Source organism: Lipophrys pholis (genome assembly GCF_963383615.2).
Source record: "Lipophrys pholis genome assembly, chromosome: 22".
Taxonomy (NCBI): Eukaryota; Metazoa; Chordata; class Actinopteri; order Blenniiformes; family Blenniidae; genus Lipophrys; species Lipophrys pholis.
This window is the reverse complement of record NC_137644.1, coordinates 16,197,537-16,219,041: the sequence shown is the minus strand read 5'-3', so window position 1 is coordinate 16,219,041 and position 21,505 is coordinate 16,197,537. Positions and strand designations below refer to the sequence as shown.

General features: G+C 42.7%; 2 protein-coding genes across 2 annotated transcripts in view; one reads left to right on the top strand and one right to left on the bottom strand.

The window, feature by feature from the left end:
• Positions 1-21,001, bottom strand: part of lrtm2a (leucine-rich repeats and transmembrane domains 2a) — a 25,263-nt gene extending 4,262 nt beyond the window's left edge. The window contains exons 1-5 of the mRNA XM_080491895.1: positions 20,513-21,001; positions 14,048-14,253; positions 2,813-3,042; positions 1,448-1,573; positions 858-946 (exon numbers count right to left, since the gene is read on the bottom strand). Coding sequence (XP_080348021.1) covers positions 858-946; positions 1,448-1,573; positions 2,813-3,042; positions 14,048-14,123 — 521 coding nt within the window. The 5' untranslated portion in view covers positions 14,124-14,253; positions 20,513-21,001. The remainder of the gene's footprint in view (positions 1-857; positions 947-1,447; positions 1,574-2,812; positions 3,043-14,047; positions 14,254-20,512) is intronic.
• cacna2d4a (calcium channel, voltage-dependent, alpha 2/delta subunit 4a) overlaps positions 1-21,505 on the top strand; it is an 85,101-nt gene that overhangs the window by 31,339 nt on the left and 32,257 nt on the right. The window lies entirely within an intron of this gene.

Below are 21,505 nucleotides of genomic sequence, written 5' to 3'. Positions count from 1 at the left end.
AGGTTGCAGTCACATTCCCAGGGGTTATGTCCCAGTTCCAGGTGTTGCAGGTTGGCCAGCGGTTCAAACGCCGCCCTCTCTAATCCATGAAGCCTGTTTCCAGCTAGAGACAGCCACCTGAAAAGTCACAACAACAACAACAACAACAAATCAATGGCATAAGAGGAATCGGATCCGAATCGCATTTTCAACTGGTATTTTGCTGAAAAACGTATTTTGGGAAATAGTCATTATTAATCTTGGCTTGAAATATTAGTTAACTTGAGTAATTGCTTCCATACTAACGAGGGCATGTCCATCACAATCTCATAAAACACATTAAAATAGTGAAAATGACGATGATGCATAACAAACATGCTAAATGTAGTCTTTATGCGGGGGGGGGGGGGGGGGGGGCTGGTTTGCTTTGACCAACCATCTCTTAATCACTTAATCCGTCGTTATTTGATGCTTTTAACTGGAAATAAATATGTCAATAAGAATTGGATGAATTGATCTAGAAATATGAAGACATACATTGTGAAACTACACAGTGAGGTATTCAGATGTACACCTAACACATATTTTGGATGTGGTGATAGGACGTAGGCACTTTCTACAATCCAGCATGCCAATATTTCCCTTTTACAGATTTTTCTATAAATAGATCAGATTTTTGGCTCGTTCTTCTCTTCCCAAGAGATTAAATATAGCATGTAATGGTGAATATCCTTCAACAATGTCTTGTAATTTTTGAATTCTTAGTAGATCAATGGCTGCAATATGAAAGATTTGACTCTTTTTAGCAATATTTGCTCAGGCATGTCAGAAAGCAGTAGATCATCATTGCAAAGGACAGTTGTGGTTGTACGACCTACCTGAGGCCTTGCAGTTCATCCAGTAGGCCCAGAGGGACTGTGGAGAGACCGTTCAGTGATAGATCCAGACTCTGAAGACCACCCAAACCCTGTGGAAACATCACAACCAGGCAGCTGTTGGCACAATACTGCACAGTTCATGTCTCACAAGCCCTCCTCGCTTTTCTCTCTGACGACAAAAGGTCACTGCCGGCATCACTTGGAGGACTTATCTTCTCGAATTTACTGTTCACGACACGAACTCGTCCCACTGACTGTTTTGGGTCAGATAAAAGCACAAGAAAGTGTTGAGCAAATGGTTTATTACTAATTTACCACCTGGATGGTAGCCCAGTCATGTCAGTGTGTCTACTCGGGTTGACACTAACAGAGCCCGTGGAGTCAGCAGCTGAAGGTGTATTACGGCTACAAGCTTTCTTCCATTGCTCATCTACGTTGGTGCACTTACTGATCTGACGGTGTCTCTCACATTGTACAAACATGCCAGTAGAATATGGGTTGTGTGTGTGTGTGTGTGTAATTTTGCGATGGAATACTTTATGAAATACTGTCTGAATAAGGTAAGCTGCTGTGTAACGTGCGGCGCCTACCTGGAAGAGGTCTCTGTCCGTTACTGTTAGTGAGTTGTTGTGCAGAGTCAGTCTGGTCAGGTTGGACATGTCTCTGAATAATCCGGCTGGTAAATTGTCCAGGTAGTTATTAGAGAGGTCCAGCTCCTGGAATACACAAAGAAAGTCAAGATATCAACAGCCTATACGTTTTATTTTATATCCTCAGGTCATCAGTGGCTGAAATGTGAGCGAAAAAGGGAAATTTCCCAAGGAATGTGTGTATTTTTTTTATGTTAGCAGGTATAAGCATTTCTTTTTTCAATTGACTAAGGTGTGGAGTTTTAATTTATTTTTTTATTTTTTTATAATATTTTTATATTTTAGCCTCAAGTGTACAATACATCACCCCTTATTTTCCATCCAATATAACTTTCTGTTAGTGTGAATTAAGAAACTTATGAACCGATAACAAGAAAATTTTGCACGTTTTAGGTCCAATTTAGCAGTTTGTGACACAAATCACATTTTTATGTGGTATAAAAGAAAAAGCTGGACATTCATTAAAACTGTTAACAATGCGCCTGTCTGATTTATTCTCACCGTCTGTTACATAAAGTCACCATGTGATACATCATGAACAGAAAAAATGAAGTTCAAGGTGCATATAAACTCAATTTGATCAATTTATTCTGAGTTCTCAAGTCAAAAAGAATTCAGACTGGCAAGAAACTGACAATGTAAAAGTTAGTATAACCTTTATTAGGCCCAAACTGAGTTTTTGCTGAAGTTTGTGTGAAAATGTAAACCTATTTCTGGCTTTTTGGACTCATTCCAGCAACACCCTATAAAAAAAAAAATAATGAAAGGAACGTTCGGCAACAAAACCTAAGCGCACATGTAAAACACATTCAGAATAAGTGTTTGTGCTTTTGTGTGGGAGGTGATAAAATCTAAATTAAAAATAGCTGCTAATGTCTTACTGTACGTTCACAGTTTTTACCCTTGAGGAGACCTAATGTTTGCTTTTTGTTTTGCGAAAGTACCAACAATAGTGATTTATTTTTTTTTGTGTCATTTGAAGTATAAAGCATTCGTCTTGTTTTAACTAATGAGGTTTTATTTACCGAACAGAAACGATCCATCATTTCAACTGAACTGTTATTTAAATGTCAGCTTATTTGCTGCGCCCCGGCTCCACAGTATGCAATTGTTGAATAAACCTGCAAAACGTTCCCCGTGTGAGAGTTCAGGATGTCAGCAGTTTGCTCAATATTAAACTCCCGATGCGGCATCGCATCACTTACTGTCACCGGGGTGAGTTTGAATGTGAGGTCAATGCAGAAAATAAGTGTGTCAGTGCGACACCCAACAAGGTGAGAAAGTGCTTCACGGCGGGCCGCAGACCTCCAGCGAGGAGAGATTGGCGAAGGCGGAGGCTCCCAGCGAGGCCAGCTTGTTGTTGGCGAGCAGGAGGGAGCGGCTACCCGGAGGCAGGAGGTGCAACGGAGGCAGGGAGGAGAGGCCGCGGCCCCCGCAGTCCACCACAAGGCCGTCTGAGGAGCAGAAACAAGGAGGGGGGCAGGAGGAGGCTGGTGGCGGCGCCGCGGCCAGGAGGCAGAGGGCACAGAGGAAGACTGGAAGACGAGGAGGAAAGAGAGAGAGAGAGAGAAAACAGGTATTTAGTTTCTGGAAAAGAGAAATTAAGAGAAATTAAGGCAAAAAGAGTGTTAGATTAACTGAGGAGGGAAGATTCCTCAGTGTGTGACAAAAAAGGAAGACAGCAGCATCCTGCATGCAGCATCTGCACAGAACGGATTCAAACCAGGGACCTTATGAAGCAGGACAGTAAACCACTGCGCCACCGTGCAACCCAAAGGAAGCAGCTGAGGCTCCTCAGTGAAACACAATCCCCTGCCAGAGGTGTTGTGCCACTGCATTTCTATGCTTGTATAAACCGCACGGATGATCTTGATTCTCTTGATACTCTGTTTGATTAAAATTCATGGTTTTGTCTTCGCTAATGCATCCAGGGGAGGGTTTCCACTTTCAAATCTGAAAATTCATGAAGACTTAAACACCCTGACCGGCTGATTGATCACAGCAGAACCGAATCACTGCTCAGATGAGTTGCTGTGTGTTTAGTACGATTGTAGGTATTTCCATGGCAGCGGTTTATTCTGCAGAGTCACGAAGCTGTCCTTTTTTTTTTTTTTTTTTTTTTTGAAGGCCAAGCCTGTGCAGTTTCAGCAAAGTGTGTGTGTATGTGTGTGTTGAGAGAAGTCCCTCTTCCCAGCCATACTCTCAGTTGCCTCCACAGGTTTTAATTCCTTGTTTGTTTCTTACGTTCCTCAGTCATTTGACTCTTTTTTTTTTTTGTTTTCTTTATACACTCTTTGTTAATTTCTTTTTCTCCCCGCTGTCTCACTCTGTATGGACCCCCCACCCCCCCCCCCCCCCCCCCTCCACCCTGTGAATCTCTCTCCCTCTCACCGACTCAAGTCTCTTTATCGTTCCCTTTCACTTCAACTCCCCGGGAGCTGCTCTGTATTCCCTCAGTGTCTCGTTACAGTGGCTGACTTTGTTTTCACCCAGAAGCTTATCGTGTGTATGTGGAGTGGGCGTGCGCCGGCGTATGTTAAGCAGCAGCAAAGCATGATATTAAGAAAACCGCTCGGGTCTGAGCTGCAGACACAGACGCAGCACTTTGCCCCTCCCTGACAGCCATCTTTGTGCCTCACCAGCACTTTTTCATTAACTTCCTTCATCTGCATGTTATTAGCATCTATTTCCTGGCGTGCCGCCGTCTTCTTGTCACATCGCGGCCGTCTGGCTCCGGGTGTGATGAAACTCAGTGAAACAGCCCTTTACCGGCCAGCCGCCATTTTTTAGCAAATACATTGTGATGAAGTTCATAAGATATGAGTGAGACGGTATTAATAATTCCTCTAAAGCGTCCCGACTTTGCTCGGGGGCAAATATCAAGTTTGTTGTGACGCAGAATGAGCTTTTGGATGTTTTATTACCTTTAATTTGCTTATAAAGTGACTTTCAATTTAGACCCAGGTAATATAACATTCACCAGTGGACAGACAGTGAACTTTCGCTTAATGAATCATGAATGATCAGCCATTCACAGCGGAGACGCGGACTGAATAACTGAAGCTGTTTATAGAGAGCCCAGAGTCTCATGACAGTGTGACAGTGAGTCAGCGTTTGCAACTCCAGGAGGCTGAAAGTGGCAGAATATAGTTCAGCCGTGATTAATTTACACCTTTACATGTGACCCGTCTTCGTAAACCGAGGCCTGTCAGGAAAAACTATCCGACCGATGTTCACCAGTGTTTTTTATTTCTGTCAAGATGAGTTGGTCTCGTGTCATTTTACCCAAAATACAAACAGTAAATTCATAAAAACAATTAATTGAAATTTCCTTAGTCATACTTAAGAATTAAAATGAGTTAAAGCTGTTTTTACTTATAGGTGTGTGTTGAAAAATGAACAAAACTCTTTTATCGTCACACTTTGCTTTAATTTTTAGTTTATCCGTTCAGATTTTTACTTCATTAAAGAAAACATTTGGCCACATGCTTTCAGAAGAACTTTCACTTTATAGTCTTGCTAACTTTGTCCTTGAAGTTGTTCGGAAAAACATTTACCGCTGAAAATGTGTCCTTCAGTCGAAATGTCTTTAATTTGCCAAAAATGTAGGGAGTAACAGGATCAACCATTCAGCAAATTTTAAATAATAAATATTAATGAGGCTGGAGTTCTATTCTATTCTATTCTATTCTATTCTATTCTATTCTTTCAAAGTAAGGTTATTATTCTAACATAATTATTTACTCTATTTTGTTTTCATTTCTGTCATTTGTTCCAAATGTGCCAAAACGTGGAAAAGGTGAAGAGTTAAAAATAGCATCTTTTCTCAGACAGATTTTTTATAAAAAAAATGTATCCCAGTCAGACAGATGCGTGACCTTCCTAAACCGGGACATCGTCCCCATTTTGATCCAGAAAAGTACCGAAAATGACGACTACAAGTGAGGGTGTGAACTCTCTCCTGTTTCTGCCTCTGTCATCCTCTCTGCTCCATCCTGCAGTATAATCCTAATCTCTAGACGGGGAAAAAAAAATAAAAAATCCCCCCCCCCCCTTCATAAAGGGATGAAAGCAGAGATTTTGAAGTGTCCTGAAGCCTCCTGTGCTGTTTGACTTTGCAGAGAAAATTCCCTCAGAGGGCCGATCTTTTCTCTGCGGCGGCTCGGGAAGAGTCTGGAGAGGTTTTGTTTTGTTTTTTTGCTGCACAGCAGCAGCGATAGTCCCGAAACGTGTTGGAGCCGTATGAAAAGGTACAGTAGTGCCGCGGATTTGTGAGGACAATGTAGCTCCGAGGTGGAAGCACGGTTACACAACTAAGACTGGGCATGCAACAAAGCCGGAGAGTGTTCACATTGGTCCTCCTCTCACGCCATATTTTCAATTTGCAGCCGTACTTGTGCCCCATTCATCCCCTCCTGCTGCAATCGAGGCTTTATTTCGCCGCGGTATTCTTACTCTCCCCCCAAAAACCACCGTCCATCCCTTCTGTTCCTCGCTACCACTCTTTTTCAGCCGAGGCAGATCTTCCAACATTTATGAGTGGTTTTAGCCGCTCTCGTGGAGGAGGTGGTTGTTGTTTTTTGGCTTATTTTAGCCGCTCCAAATCCTCTCTGATGTTCCACGCAGCCAAACCAGAAGGAAAATATTCTGCCACAGCTGAAGGGGAGTTGAAGGGAGGTTCAGTCCAAATACGTTTAAGTGGTTCTGTGCAGTTTAATTCAGTCCGAACAGACTTCCGACTGAATTTTTTATAACGATTCCCAAACACATGCTGTAAAAGTGCTGATGTTTTTTTTTGTTAGGGGGTTGGGGGGGGGGGGGGGGGGGGGGTGATGCGGGACGGCAATGCTCTCGCAGATGTGAAACAAACTGAGACACGGCATTAAAATGCAGCAGGATGCCTCTTGTTTGATTGAAGCGAGACTTCTGAGGCAAGTCTTAGAGCAGTATTGCTCATCAGACCCCCAACGCCCCCATCCAGTTGTCAAACGTGACAGTGAGGAACATTTTAAAGTCAGCGCAGCTCTCAACTGACAAATATTAATAATAAGTTTGCTTGGACTGACATTTTCAGTTAAAACCTCAAATAAAATAGCAAAAATATTGCTGTCATTATCTCATGAGTTAGTTTTTATTTCCCTATCGTGTAAAGAGGGAAAAAAAGTCTCTTCAAGTACTTCTTTCTGCAAAAATAGTAAATAATCCCCCGCTGTTTTTACTTATCAATTACACAATATTCAAGCAAAAGGGGCTTATTTCAGCTGCTTTTTAATTTTTCTCCTTCTCTGATTTCCGTTTAAGAGCTCAGGTTTTATTTAGCTGGCATAGTATCTAGCCCACCCATGTACTGTGTGTGTTTGTGTGTGTGTGTGCATTTGTGTGTGTGTGTGTGTTTGAAGTTGCGGTAGGGGTTCAAATGGCACATTAGTTGTCGTTAATCTTTGGAAGCGGATTATAACTACCGGGGCATGTTTGCATATTCATGTGTCTGCAGTCGGTTGGCTGTCGTGCAGCACTTTCCGCCTCTTTAGTTTCCCTGCCTGCGTTCCCTGACTGCAGCATCAGAGTCTTACGCAGACACAAACATCAATTATTTATTTTTACTATAATTTTCTTTTGTTAAAAATGAAAATAGGCCAATAACAAATGTCTATTGCCACATGGCTGTTGTTGTCCATGTGATGTTTGACTGCGTCTCCTAGGTGACGCCTTTTGACGCCTCGTCTGTCTGTAAGTTTATATCCGGGGGCCCCGGGGTGAAACTGGACGCCGCTATGATGTCATGACTGGAGGCACTTGTGTTATTGAGCCCAGTTGCATGTAGCCTCGGGGCCAGGCTGTTTTCCATGTGAGCGACAGACTTGCTGCTATCTTGTTACGACGACGACCAGCTGTCCTGCAGGCAACAGACTAACTGCTCTGCTTCCTTAACTCTCTCATGTTTTACGGATCTAAAATTCAGCTTTTTTGGGTTAACATGTAATTCCCATTCGCACATGCATTACCTGACACCTGACATATGTTTGGCAGGGTTATTTGAGTGTAATGTGTTAAACTCACATAATTAAAATTAAACAATATTTTTCTGAATTGATTGCATAGATTTTACAACATAGGGAAAATGTACTTTATTTTTCTGAATTAATAAGTTATCTTTATTTCCAGATTTTTTGTTGATTTTAGTTGCCACATAAATGCATTAGTTTCAACTGTAAAAACTACCAGAGTGGTTCAATTCAGTACAATTTGTTCTTGCTTTAAATGTTAATTTGGCCAAACCAAGAAAGTGCCCAAATAACTCACTTGTGCAAACTTGTCATCGTCTTTAGGAGAAAAGTTAATGTTGCCAAGACGTCTAATTGGCTTTATTTAAAAGGAGGATTATTAAAAAAACATTTTTTTCCAGTAATAATTATGTTCAAATGCTGCTTGCAACGATTTCAAATAGACTAATGTGAAACCGAACAAACAACAAAGTTAAAAACTCAATGATGGTGCATTTTGACTTACTTCGTTTTACAGCATTATAGCTTATTAAACATTGTTGGTTTTTATTCTTATAAATGTCTTTTGTGCCTCTCAAAGTTAAATTTCTACGACAATGCTTCAGTTTGGCTCCACTGGAGACGGTTGACTCAAAGAAAAAAACTGCATTAAGGTCTGATAATGGCTTTTTGAATTGGTTTTTTTTTTCTTTGCCACTGCAGCGGCTGTGTAATTAGTCGGAGGCTCTTACATGTTAGACCCAAACTGAAACCCAAGACCTTATTTACTTAGCAGATGGAAAGTGGCCAGCATGCGTATGTTTACGTGTGTGTGAGTTCTGGTGTGTTTGTACCTCCCATAGACATCCAGCATACTGTACGTCTGAATATATATAAATACATGAATACACTCATTGTCTGAAATCAAGGTCAGTGCAGCCACGTCATGTCAGCAGCACCGACAGGATGTTGCCGTAGCAACCGAGAGCTGCAGACGGTGGGAAAAAGAGGAGGCACTCAGAGAGAAGTTGGTGGTTCAAGTCACATGTAATCATTTAACCCACATTATCTGTTCCCTGTCACACACTCAACCTTCCCACCTGACTCTCAGGCACGGCCGTTTGTAGTCTCGTACCCACTGGGAAACGCCGTCGCTCACAGGCCTAACCTGTCCTCATGCTGACACCGTGATGGGGTGAGGCGAGAGTGTTTCTCTGAATTCTTCATTCGGTTTTTTTTGGTTGTTGTTGGGAGTTTTTTTTCCACCTGATGGGATTACCTCCAATTATTCTTTCTGTTTTGCTCCCCTCTGTCTCGACTCGTCTCCGTTCCTCATTCTTCATTTTTCTTCCTTACGGCCTCCCGTTATAGCCTGTCTCTTTCCCAGGTGATGAATTCTCTGCATCATTATTCTGAGTCGGAGTAGAAAGTGGGTAATGTGTAGGCTGATCTGCCTCGCTGATTCCTGCTATTTGTTTCAATTTGTAATGACACACACCCTCATTCCCACAAGGGTGTATGGCCCATGGGATTGTGTGTGTGTGACATGTAATGACATTGTCTTCTTGTGATGGTGGCTGTTAATTAGTGAGAGCGATGGTTATAACAAAAGAGACGGAGATAAACAGGGAGGAGCAGACGAGGAAACAAGTGGTGGAAAACAAACTATCTGCAAAATCTAATTTCATGCCAGTCTTGGCATCTCCAGCGGAGCTCCTACATATTTCACCGCCGCATCGTCTCTTTGATGCGCGCTGGCACACTTTGTACTGACCACTCATCGGGGCCTGCGTCCAACGTTTCGGAATTAGCAGAGAAAATGAAGGTTGTTTGGCTTTTGATGTCACATCAGCGTCAGTGTGACCAGAATTAGAATCAATCCCGCCTTGGATCTCTGACAGGGTGCGACGTATGCCCACTCGTTCTTCAAGCAGGATGGACGGACGAAATGATATTGATCCAGAATACTCGCTGACAAACACACACACACACACACACACACACACTATGTCAGACGTTTTGTCACGCTGCGATTTGAATGCAAAATTTCATTTAATTTTGGTGTTTTATGTGACCTAATCTGGATTTTGGGAGTCATACCAACGAGATCTGAATGAGAAATGTAATTCTAATACCAGATAGATGAATAGAAAATGGGAAAAAAATAGAAAAGTCCAGCACAAAGTACACCTCTATTGATGACTTTTATGATCTAAAATGAGGGGCTTCTAGGGTCTCTTTATTCTTCTGTTATCTGCTGTCATGATACTCTGATCTAGAAACTTCAGTATCATTATCATGCCCGTGAGTCTGGAAATGGACTTATAAAAGCTCGCCAAATGAGTCGAAGGGAATTAACTCTCCCCGAGCAAAAATATCTGCAAGTGGACTCGGATTTAAAACACAAGATTTCCTATCCCTGCCAAGTACGAAGCTTGTAATGTGAGAGGAACCCCGTAATATTAGTACAGGATCGGAAAAGCTGTTATTTTGGCTTTGAATTTCCCTCCCACAGTCCAGAAACAATGAGCCGATCTCAATGGCTATATCGCACAAGACAAGCCATCTTGTACGGTGACTGAGAGGGTAAAGTAGTATATCCCCTGACGTATGGGCCGTGCTGTGATCGTTACAGCTCATCAGCCTCAGCCTTGATCCATACGGGTCATGCTGACAGCGTATCCGTTTCATTCGGCAGCTGCTGAACCCATAGCGGTGCCGTTTATCGTGCCTGAGATTATCCAGATTTATTCCTTGCCAATATCCTTTGAAAGTGGGCCAGTTTCATGAATTTGTGTGTTTTATTTGGCACATCGCACCAAACTATGTAAAAAGCAGTGAATCAGAACTGGCTGTGTGCTGTGAGATCCATGCAGATATACATCGTGCCCCCCGTAAGCCACAAGTTCAAGGTCGGGTCAGTCGGACAAACCTAATTCCTTCATGACAGGATAGGCAAGCTTGATATTTAATCACCACAACAATATACTATGTTTTAAATCCAAGACACGGACATACGAGGCACGGCAAGTAAGCTGGCCAGAGGTCAAAGCTGAACTCTCGGACACGGATGATGTTTCTGTGATCCTACAAAGATCAAATGCACTATGACCAAATAAAGCTACACTTTCAAATAATTGACATATTTCCTAGTGGAAAGACTTTTAATTCAACTTTCTAAAGAGTTATATTTAAACCACAGCTATTGGGTGTTTTTGTACCATTCGCCCTTAGTCAGGCTGTGGAGGCTGCAGATGCAGCGAAAAGACCAGCCGTCCAGGTTTCAGAGGACTCAGCTGTGAAGGGCATTTCAGCCCCACGTGGTACAGCGGCCCTCTCCGTTCACCCGCCGGGGCCGCCTCACAGTCAAACTAATTTGTTCATCAGTCAATTTCACGACTTAATATCTGCTGCAGGTGGAGCAAAATTAGTCTTCAATGCGGCCAGTTTTGTGCCCGTGATGGCTCAATTTCTATTTACCCACTCCCCGAGCCAGCACCCTGTATTATAGTTGAACTCGCAGCATAATGTGAAGTCACTGTAATGTGGCCGCGTCCCAAACCTCAGTCAGTGTGATTTACTTCTGTTCAGTGCCAAATCCTCTCTCTCTCTCTCTCTCTCTCTCTCTCTCTCTGCATCTTGGTGCATAAACACACACGAACAGGATCAAATGCACTGTATATTGTATTTATGTGTGTGTGATGAAACCGTCTGCTGGGATCGCGGCGGCCCGGAGGCACCATATGGTCGCCGTGTCGCTCATAGACCCCTCTGTTCTCCTCTCCCTTCCTTCATCCCATCTTTTCCTCACTGTCTCGTCTTTCACCAGGCCTCTTTGATCTCACAGCTCGTTTCCTCCTCCTCCTCTTCGCTCCCCGCTGTTTCCATCTCTCTCTCTTTTCCCCCCCGCTTCCTTTTGTTTCACACTTTCAGTCGCTAACGTTTTTAATCTCCACCTTCAGTTTGCAGTCTACTTGTGCTTTTCTCCCTATTCTCTCTTCTATTTCAACGTCTTGTCAGGCCTTTATAGTTTTTGCCTGACTTTTTAGGAATGATTATGAGGCAACACCTCGACATTTTTTTTTTCTTCCTTTCACTTCTTCTTTTGAAAGAGGGTTTGTAGATCAAATTCTCAAATGAAGATGATGAAAACACATGGAATTAAGCAGGCCTTCGGTAACACTACACTGACACCAAACTTCTAAGATGTTTTTCTTGTTACATGCATTTTTATTTTATTCAACAAATGGACCAGTGAACTGGTTTTCCTGATCATTTAACACGTGCCACTGATAAGCTATAAGCCATTAATAGGAAATACTTTAACATAAATGTTTCTTTTTATAGTTAATGCATGTCGCTATATATTTAATGAACAATGTGGAAGTGTGCGCCAAACTTCATTTTATACTTAAGCTCAGTTTTTCTCTTTGATTCACAACTGATCATTAAAAGAACGGGGAACCCATCTCTTCAAGTCATAAAAGTTTCAATAAAGTTTTAAAGTCCTTTTTAAGATTTCTTTATCCATTTTTAACGAGCTTTTGCTTTATCTTTTGGACCTTTCAGGGAATAAAATGTAAATCATTGCTGCATATATTCACAAAATGTGTTAACAAAGGACCTTTTGGACAATTATTCCGTATTTATTGATCATTTTGCACAAAACGTTATTATGGCCACATGAGAGCAACACTGGAAAATCTGCTACTTCCTTTTTAGACGACACATCCTTCTTCAACCCCTGTAATATTCCGTCATCTTTACCATTAGTGGGAATTATGGCGAGTGCTTACTGACACTCTGTGTCCCTGCCTTTGTCTTGTTGATGTGTATTCTATCACACGGAGAGCTCCTTCCTTCATCTCCTCACCTCAGGAGTTTACACTTTTCAGTTCGGCAACAGTTCCGCTTAATAGAAAAAAAAATTCTATTTTTTTTTTTTTCCGCTTCCTTCTCGTCAAGTCCAATTTCCAAATAAACTTCAGCAGTGTTCAAATGAAACGCGTCCTTGATGATTTGATTGTCGGTACTGTAGTAATCTGACATATTTTGCCGCTCCGATTTGACAGGATGCCTTCCCCTTTTTTGCTGCTATTATTGCATCCTTCAGTGTGTTGTTTGTTGTTGGTGTATGTGTGTGTGTGTATGTGTGTGTGTGAGACAGCGTGTGTGGAGTTACAGCAGAGATCAGAGAGTTTCTGAGCTCTGTGAGGGGAATACAGAGAGGCGCTGAGAGAGCAAAGGGAAAGGCAGGGAAAACACCTGTGATAAAATGCTTGGTAATATTTGCAGTATGCTGTGTGTGTGTCAATAAAAACCATCGATCTGGAGAGTGTGGTGGTGTGGCTATATTGAGAAATATTCAATAAAACATAAATGCAGGGGTGAGCCACTTCAACTGAAGGCGAGTGGTTTTAATGATTGACATCTTTGGGTTTTGTATTTTTTGGGGGATAAATTCCTGCTCCTGAAATGCTTTATCTATTCTCCCGTGTGGATCCTCTAACATAGGAGAGGTGATAATGGAGAGGAAGAGGAAGGAAAGGTAGAAGACAGTTAAAGAGAGAAAGACAGGGATGGTGAGCAGCTCAAGGGGAGGAATATCCATCGACTGAGAGGGCCTGTGTGGGTGTGTGGAGGTTCTGACTGATAGTGTTGCCCTGTTATTTAGAGTCCCCGGTGTTGCACAGCAGTTTGTGGGGGTGTTCTTGTCAGACACCTGGAAAATAATGACTCCCCAACAAGAAGAGAAAGATTCTCGTTTCAGTAGTTTTTTTTTTTTTTTTGTACTCCAAAGCCACATTATGCAACGTGTGCTCACGTACATGTGCTCATGTCATATTTGGTGTAAATAGAATAGAGAAGGAATGCTTTCATGTTTGTCTGACAGCTGAAGATGCAAAAGGCTCTGCGAGGGAAGGATCTATCCACTCCACGGCTTAATCACCACACACACACAGCTGTCCTATCTGTTGCTATGCCACCCGACCTCTGATGGATTTTTGTTTGGACTGAGTGTACCATGGCTATGAGATGGGGAAACGAGTGAAGGATTATGGGCTAAGAGATACCAGGAAACATGCTGGAGCACAGATGACAGAAATGGAGGCAGGATGAAGGGGTGACAAAAAGGTCAGCAAGGCAGAGGCATACAGTGTGTGGGCCCAAAAAGAGCCAAGAGCTTAAGACAGAAAAAGAAAGAGGAACAAAATAATTTAACTTTGATTTAATAGGAAAGAGTCATAAAAAAAAAAAAAAAAAGGAAACAGGATAACATGCTGGTTTTCCTCCTTCATTCTCTCCTCTGTTTAGTATCTACAGACTGTTTTATTAATACATACCATAATGTGGCATTTCACAGTGTGTGTGTGTGTCACAGTGTGTGCGTGTATGTGTGTGTTTGTTCACTCATGCTGGACAAGCAGCAGTCAAAACAGACAGTGCTCCTCCTCCTCTCATGCGTCTTCAGGAGCACGAGGAGTGGAGCACCGAAAAGCCCGTAAGATTTTCTCGTCTCGTCTGGTTCCCCCGCTTAAATTTTTTGCCAACTCACCGGGTCTGGTCAGGTAGGTGGCGGCGCTGGCTGGTGGCAGGCCGATCCCCCCGGGGGAGTGAGTGTGGAGGGGCATGACACAGAGCTCTGCAGCCTTCCTCTGTTGGAGGGGCGGGGCTATCGAGGAGGGGGGGGGTCACGCCACCATGCCTTCAGCCTCCATTAAGGTGGTGACTGGCGGGTGGGGGGGGGGGTGGACAATGCACCTGCATGGAGAGAGAAACAAGTGAGACAAACTTATCAATCGTGTCGGATTATCCACACATGCAGACACGTTCCCATATATAGAAGTGGAGGCGAGACGGTGACAAAGCGTCCCTTCTTACAGTTTGTGCTTCTGTGTGCATGTGTGTGCAAGCCTCACAAGGAGCGCCCCTCTGGTATTCCATTGGCATTAATAATACATGTGTGCGTCTCTGGTAGTTTACACAGTCGGTTTGCCGTTAACGCAGGCAGACCCCCTACTGCCACCGTCTCACACAAAGAGTGACTGAGAAGAGAAAGGATAAAGAGACGGGGTGAGAATGACAAACACAAGGAAACAAAAAGCAGAAAGGTCAAGTGAGAATGGAAAAAGCGGGGATGGGGATGGAATTCATTACTGTTTTTTGGGACGGAAATCTGAGTCACACTCCTGATTTGTTCCAGAAATCAAGCAACAATGAGGAAAAAAAAAAAGACAAAATATGGTTAAATGGTTAGATTATTTCGGTGTAATGTCCTTGAATGATGAGAAACTACAACATGCGTACCAATAAATCATATTCCTTTTCCCCTTGTTGGGAAACAATAACAGCTTAGAAGATAATTCATGCTCTATATATGTGTGAAAGCTTAAAGGAGCACTGGGTAATCAATTCATCAGACCCTACAGTAGCACACTGGACAAATCCCAAAAAGAAAAGTCGAGGTGTTTTTTAAAGAGAAGAAGAAGAAAGTCAATGCCGACTAATGAGGCACTAATGTTGACACAGAGGGGGAAGCAGAGGTGGTCCGTGAGGCTGTTAAACACTTTGAGGCATTTAACACAACAGCCACTTATTATTTGCCGTTAATGTCAACACTGCCCCCCATGATTACTGGTGGTACTGCACCGTTTGCTCCATATCCATAAGACAGAAATAATTGACAGATTCACACTTTTTTTTTTTTCACGAAACAGTTCTCTGGACAAAACTCTCATGTCAAAGTTGTCATTGGTTTTCAGCATTAGTAAAATCGATTGATTCATCAAAACATGTACAAGAAACCTCTCTTCTTTTTAAAAAAAAAAAAAATGAATTAATGAAAATCGACCTCTTAATTACAGCACTTAATTGTAATGAAAGAAATCCGACATGCTTTGAATGGAAAAAAAAAAAAAAAAAAGCATGAGTCGTCTCTGTTGTTTGTGAGTCATCACGGTGAAAATGAATTTCACGAGATGGGAAATTACCCTGGGAGAAAGCTGGTTGAAGCCGTGGTATGTTGTGACTGAGGCACACTGTTGACTCGCACCCCCTGGATATGCCTGTTATTGTTGTTGTTGTTGTTTTGTTTTGACTTTTGGTAGAATCATCAAAGCCCAATCAGCAGTGTGTGGAATATCCCTTTACTCATCTAATCCTTGTTTGCTATCATGTGGGAAATGTAAACGATGTGGACGAAGGGGTACTGGTGGACGTGTTTGCACTCACTTGTTGATGCTTGTGCTCTGAATGTGTAAACCTGCGCCTGTGGGACCTTAAATAGACATGTTCTACTCGTGGAGCCATGTGTACGCGTAGTGCAGGAGATAGAAATACATGGATTGATGATAGACGAGGGCAGATTTACTGTCTGCTCGACTTTAAAAAGTTGTGTCGGGAAGTTATTTACAAGTGCTATGGAAACGAGGTAGAAGGCAAGTGAGAAGATGAGAGGGGAGGAGGTGAGTAAGAGGAGAAAATACGAGCCAGGGATGTAAAATAAAGTAGTGCAGCGGGGTAAACAGGGACAAACTCCACATCCTATCCAGTGTTTTGGTGTGTGCATTTCGTGTGTATGTGTGTATACGTGCCCCAGTGGTGCTGTTTGTGTTATCGTTATTGTTATTAGCACTCGCCAGACGCCGAGCAAAATATGAAGCACTTGTCTAATCTCCCAGCTCTCTCGGCTCTGTCTTTATTCTCCGTCTTCACACCGCGCTCTCTTACCCCCTCCTATCTACTCCAGCACTCATTCATCAGTCTTCCCATCGTTTCTTCCTCCCCATGACCTTGCTGTATCAATATTCAGGGCTCCTTTCTCTCAGGCTCGTCTCCGTCACTCACGCTGCCTTCCTCCTCTCGCTCGCTTTTCTCTCCCCGACAAAGGAGCAGAAGCATGTACGGAGGATATTCGGCAGATGGATTTCCTGCATGTGATTAAAGTCACATTAGCCAAGCTCTGCTGGGAAATTTTCAGTTGTTCTTTTCAAATGAGCACATGAGCTTCATTTTGAAAAGATTCAGAAGCGGAGAGGAGGAATTAGAGGGAATGCAAGGAAATTAGACGGTTTAAAGTATCACGCTTACATGTGTTTTCTGTTTCAGTTCACTGCGCGGCGAGAAATTATCTCGAGACTTGCGCCACGCATGGAAAGATTAACTCGATAGCTTCTGGACAAACTGCTTATTTTGGAAGTTTAATATACATACAGCCCCACTCAAGAAAGCAGACTCATAAAATTAGATAAGACTTTGAAGTTTTTGCTTGTGTGATCCTTTCACTGAGTGACCCAGTGCAATTAAAGGCTGTTCAGATAAACGATAGGTAAGTAGAAGTGGCAAGGTCTTCAAAAGGATTCCAATGGGTCTGTGGCCTGATGTCCAGAAGTGAGGTCAGCTTGAGGACAGCCGCGACTCCGCCCACACACCTTCTTTTTCACGAATACAAAAATCCAACCTGAGGCAAGAGATTCTTCAAATAGTAACAGAAATATGAATGTTTCTTGGAACAATTGTAATTTGGCTTAAAATGGTGTGTTACTTCAAGAGGAAAGGAATGAAACCATTAACTTTTCAAACGGGCTTAATCGACTCAGAATTTCTAAAAGTTTGCGGCCAAACATTGGATGTTATTCATTGGTCTCCTGTTCACGTCTCGTTAACTTGCAGAAGCAAAATTTGGAAACAAATAAGGGAAGAATAAAAAATGGAGGACAGAATGAATCTTATATGTAGACGCTATCAGGGATGAATGCATATATCCTGATACAAAAACAAATTCAGTACAGCGATCCTGACCTTCATAATGTATTTGGGCACTTGCAAAAACGCACAAGAAAAATATGTATTTTGATATGGACGGTAACACCTGCCAAACTTTCACTGTGTGCGAAACCAGACGGGCTCTGTCATCCAAATGATAAATCGCAGCTGCAACAGAAGTTCACTTCAGTAGCCGCACGCTGCCGCTCACCCACGAGTTCCCATCGTGTTGAATAGGTGACCTAGTGGTAAACCTGCATGTCAAGCTATTCTCAGTCATCTTTGTTTGACCTTTACACGGGGGCTGCCAAAACTTAGACGCCCCCCCCCCCCCCCCCCCCCCCCCCTCTATGTACACATTTGTGTGAACACACGTGGACAGACTTGGAGGCCAGGGTGACCTTGCTTGTTGGGGAATCAAGTAACTCCTCTGCTCCTCCTTGACATGTTTTGTTTTCGTTCTATTTATTCCTCCGTTTGGTGTTTCCGCTCGGGCATTTATAGACACCGGGTTGTTGTAGAGAATGCGTGCAGAGCTCTGAAAGTTTAACCTCACACCTGAAGGCTGGAAATAAGTGAAGCCCACCAACTGTGACTGGTTTTCTGATGTTTTCTCTCACCTTTCCTATTGCAGAAGGACTTTAAAATCTTCTCCCTTTCGTTCTGGCTTGACACATCCGTATTTTGATGATCTAGCAAATGTATTTCTTTAGATTCAAGCCCGTCATCATTCTCGAATATGGAAAAGCTGATTGCTTTGCATGTTAACTGGAGGTTGAAGTTGACGCTTTCAAATACATTTGTTCCTTCTTGTCTTGTGTTCGAACCTTCTCAGTCTGGTGTGAAGAAGATTACTGCAGGTATATAAAGGCTTCACAACAGCTGGATAATGTACAACACAGCCATTTAGTGTTGCTCCGGTGTTACAATAGGCAATCAACAATACATCAATTCCTTCCCACATCGGAGGGATCTACGGCAGGACGACTAAACTACCTCGACAAAGAGGCTTAAATCCTCCTGTGCTCAAGAGAGAGCTCTGTGTGTGTGTGTGTGTGTGTGTGTGTGTGTGTGTGTGTGTGTGTGTGTGTGTGTGTGTGTGTGTGTGTGTGTGTGTGTGTGTGTGTGTGTGTGTGTGTGTGTGTGTGTGTGTGTGTGTGTGTGTGTGTGTGTGTGTGTGTGTGTGTGTGTGTGTGTATGTGTTGTACATATGTGCACATCTCTCCCTGAATTGCCTCACTTGAGCCCGCTTTTCACCGTACTCATCCTTCTTGTGATGGGCCTACTCAGCTTGACTAATAGTTTTCGATCAATAAGGCTCAAATTCTGACCAATTTCAGATTGAAACGACCCGGAACACAATGGAGCAACTATCCTTGCGTGTGCGTGCGTGGGCGAGTGCGTGCGTGCGTGTGTGAGCATGTAAACAAATCCCTCACCTAAAGGTTTACCCTTAAGAATACACACACACAGACACACACACACACACATAAAACAAATTAAAAAAGGCATATAGAATTAAATAAAAGCCAGAGTCAGCTGGCAGCTGAGTGGATGCGTGTTCATAAATTTGTGTTTATTACAGCGTCGGGTAATAACAAAGAGAGAAGCAGCCGAGCTCCCGAAATCAATTTTTAATGGCTTTCTTACACAGGAGAGGGTAGAGATTGGGGCAGCACACACACACACATACACACACACACACACACACACACACACACACACACACACACACACACACACACACACACACACACACACACACACTGTGACAAATAGAGGGACATATGTGTTGACAGGCACATTGTGCAAAAGCAGGTTTATAAATACTCACGCATGTAGTTAAACAGAAGCACACACTTCATTGTGGCTTTTTAACTGTAAATCATCTGTGTTCCTCGGTACTGTTTGCACAGTATTACTTACTGTTACTTTTAACACCAACCTAACATCTATTTAGTGGTTGAGTAGTTTCAGTACGGATGTTTCCGTTTTCTTAGCAGCCTAATCACATTGATAATAATAATAAAGGACACTTGTCTCTAAAAGACTTTGGGGACAGTCAAAATATTCTGGTGAAACGACACCAAAAAAATCAAAAGGACATAAGAGTGAAGAGGCTTCACACCCATCGTGTCATCGTATAATCGCAGTGCTGCCAGCTAATCACCCTTACATCACACTTTCTAAAACAGGGTTTGAAGTGTTATCCAGCACGTGAAACACACACACACACACACACACACACACACACACACACACACACACACACACACACACACACACACACACACACACACACTATCACCTTGTGGCATCAACTCCAGAATCAAAAAATTGATGGTCGCTATCAAGGTCAGGGAGAGAAGTAGCACTAAAGTGTGAGTGTCTCAAGTATAATACACAACACAATATTGTATCAGTGAGCACACATTCAACTTGTCTGTTATATTTGCTGTTGACTGCACTGCGATGGATTTCTGGAAAGAAGATGTACATGCATCAGTGAAGCAAAGTTCCCTGCTGATGTTACTCCTGCTCAATTACCATTGGCTTTCCATTTGTTTTGGGACACTGGATGGCAAAGACTTACCGACACACTACACATGATGAGTAGCTACTGCAAAGACAAATGAAACTGCTGGAAAATGTTTCTGAAGAATGGAAAAAAATCAAATATTTGAAGTTATAAATCTTTTACATTTGAGACGTGTATCATTTCGAACAGGCAGAACTTTTTGGACTAGTTTTGAATGCCTCATGTCAAGTGTCTGATGTTGTTACCTCCAGCATGTTTACATTAGATGTGGGAATAATCTTAAGACTCGCTGTGAATGAAGTACAGTCAATTTTAAAAGAATAAAATACATCATGTTTATTTTGAGTTATTCCAACAGATAATTTAGCTCCAAACTCACAACATGCTTCTATCAAACTAATCAGTCATTCCACTCAATCTGTTTTTTTGTCTTTTCCTCGAAAAACTGAAACATGCTGATTAATGTGCATGATGTGTTTGTTGTTCTTGTGCAGACAACAGCCCGAGGGCTGACATTTCCAGCATCCCCATCCTCAAAACATGCACGTCCATCCCCATTAAAAATGCCTAACTACCTTTTGAACAATTCTCTTTCTGTCTGCAGTCTTTGTATTGAAATACCAAAAATAATTCCAGTCAGGATTTAGCAGAAGGGGGTATAAAAGGAAGAGTGCACGAGTGAGGTGTGGGGAAAACTAACACCACCATCAGACTTACCTTTTGACCAAATTTTCTTAGACAGCACCAGCTTTACAGCTTTCTGCCATCAGGTGTCCCTTTAAAAAATATTGTTCAAAAAAAAAAAAAAAAAGGAAAAAATAATATCAAAAAGAGCAAATATCCCTCACAGGACAAAACATAGAGGAAAAACTGCCACCAGCTTGGTTAAAGAAATCCATATATTCAATATCCTGGTCAAACCAATAACATAAGAATAATCCTTCTTTCTATAGGGACAATCTCCCCCCAGCTTCGGGTTGAAGAGAATTCAGAAAAAAAGAGGGCTTGTGTTGAAAAAAAAAGAGGGATTGTAGAAGGAAAAACGAGGTGAAGAGAGGCTTAGAGAAACAAGAGGAGGGAAGAGAGGATAAGGTCCTTAGAGGGAGAGGGATGGAGATAGTTAATCCTTTCCTTCGGATCTATTCCCTACATGAATGATACGTCCAGCGCTGTCCTGCCCGTTGGCTTGTGCGCTGCCGTTTGTCTGAGAGGCGTGAGTGTGCGTGGAGAGGAGAGAGACAGTGTCTGAGAGAGAGAGAGAGAGAGAGAGAGAGAGAGAGAGAGAGAGAGAGAGAGAGAGAGAGAGAGAGAGAGACTGAGAGACTGAGAGACTGAGAGAGAGAGACTACAGCATTGGCTTGCTGGCGTCATGCACTACCCCTTCTGTGTGTGTCGCTATGTTTGTGATTCCCGCACTCAGCACGCGCCTGTGTGTGTGTGTGTGTGTGTGTGTGTGTGTGTGTGTGTGTGTGTGTGTGTGTGTGTGTGTGTGTGTGTGTGTGTGTGTGTGTTTGTTTATCCACGCGTACACACTTGAGGGCTGTCTTTCCGGTGTGTCTTTCATTGTATGTGTGTGTGTGCATGTGTCGTTGCCCCATTCCTCCTCCTCCTCCTCCTCCTCCTCCTCCTCCTCCCCTTCCTCTTTTTTCCATATGTGTGTGCAGTCGTGCATGTGGCAGGAGAATACATGTGTGTGTGTGCCTTGTCAAA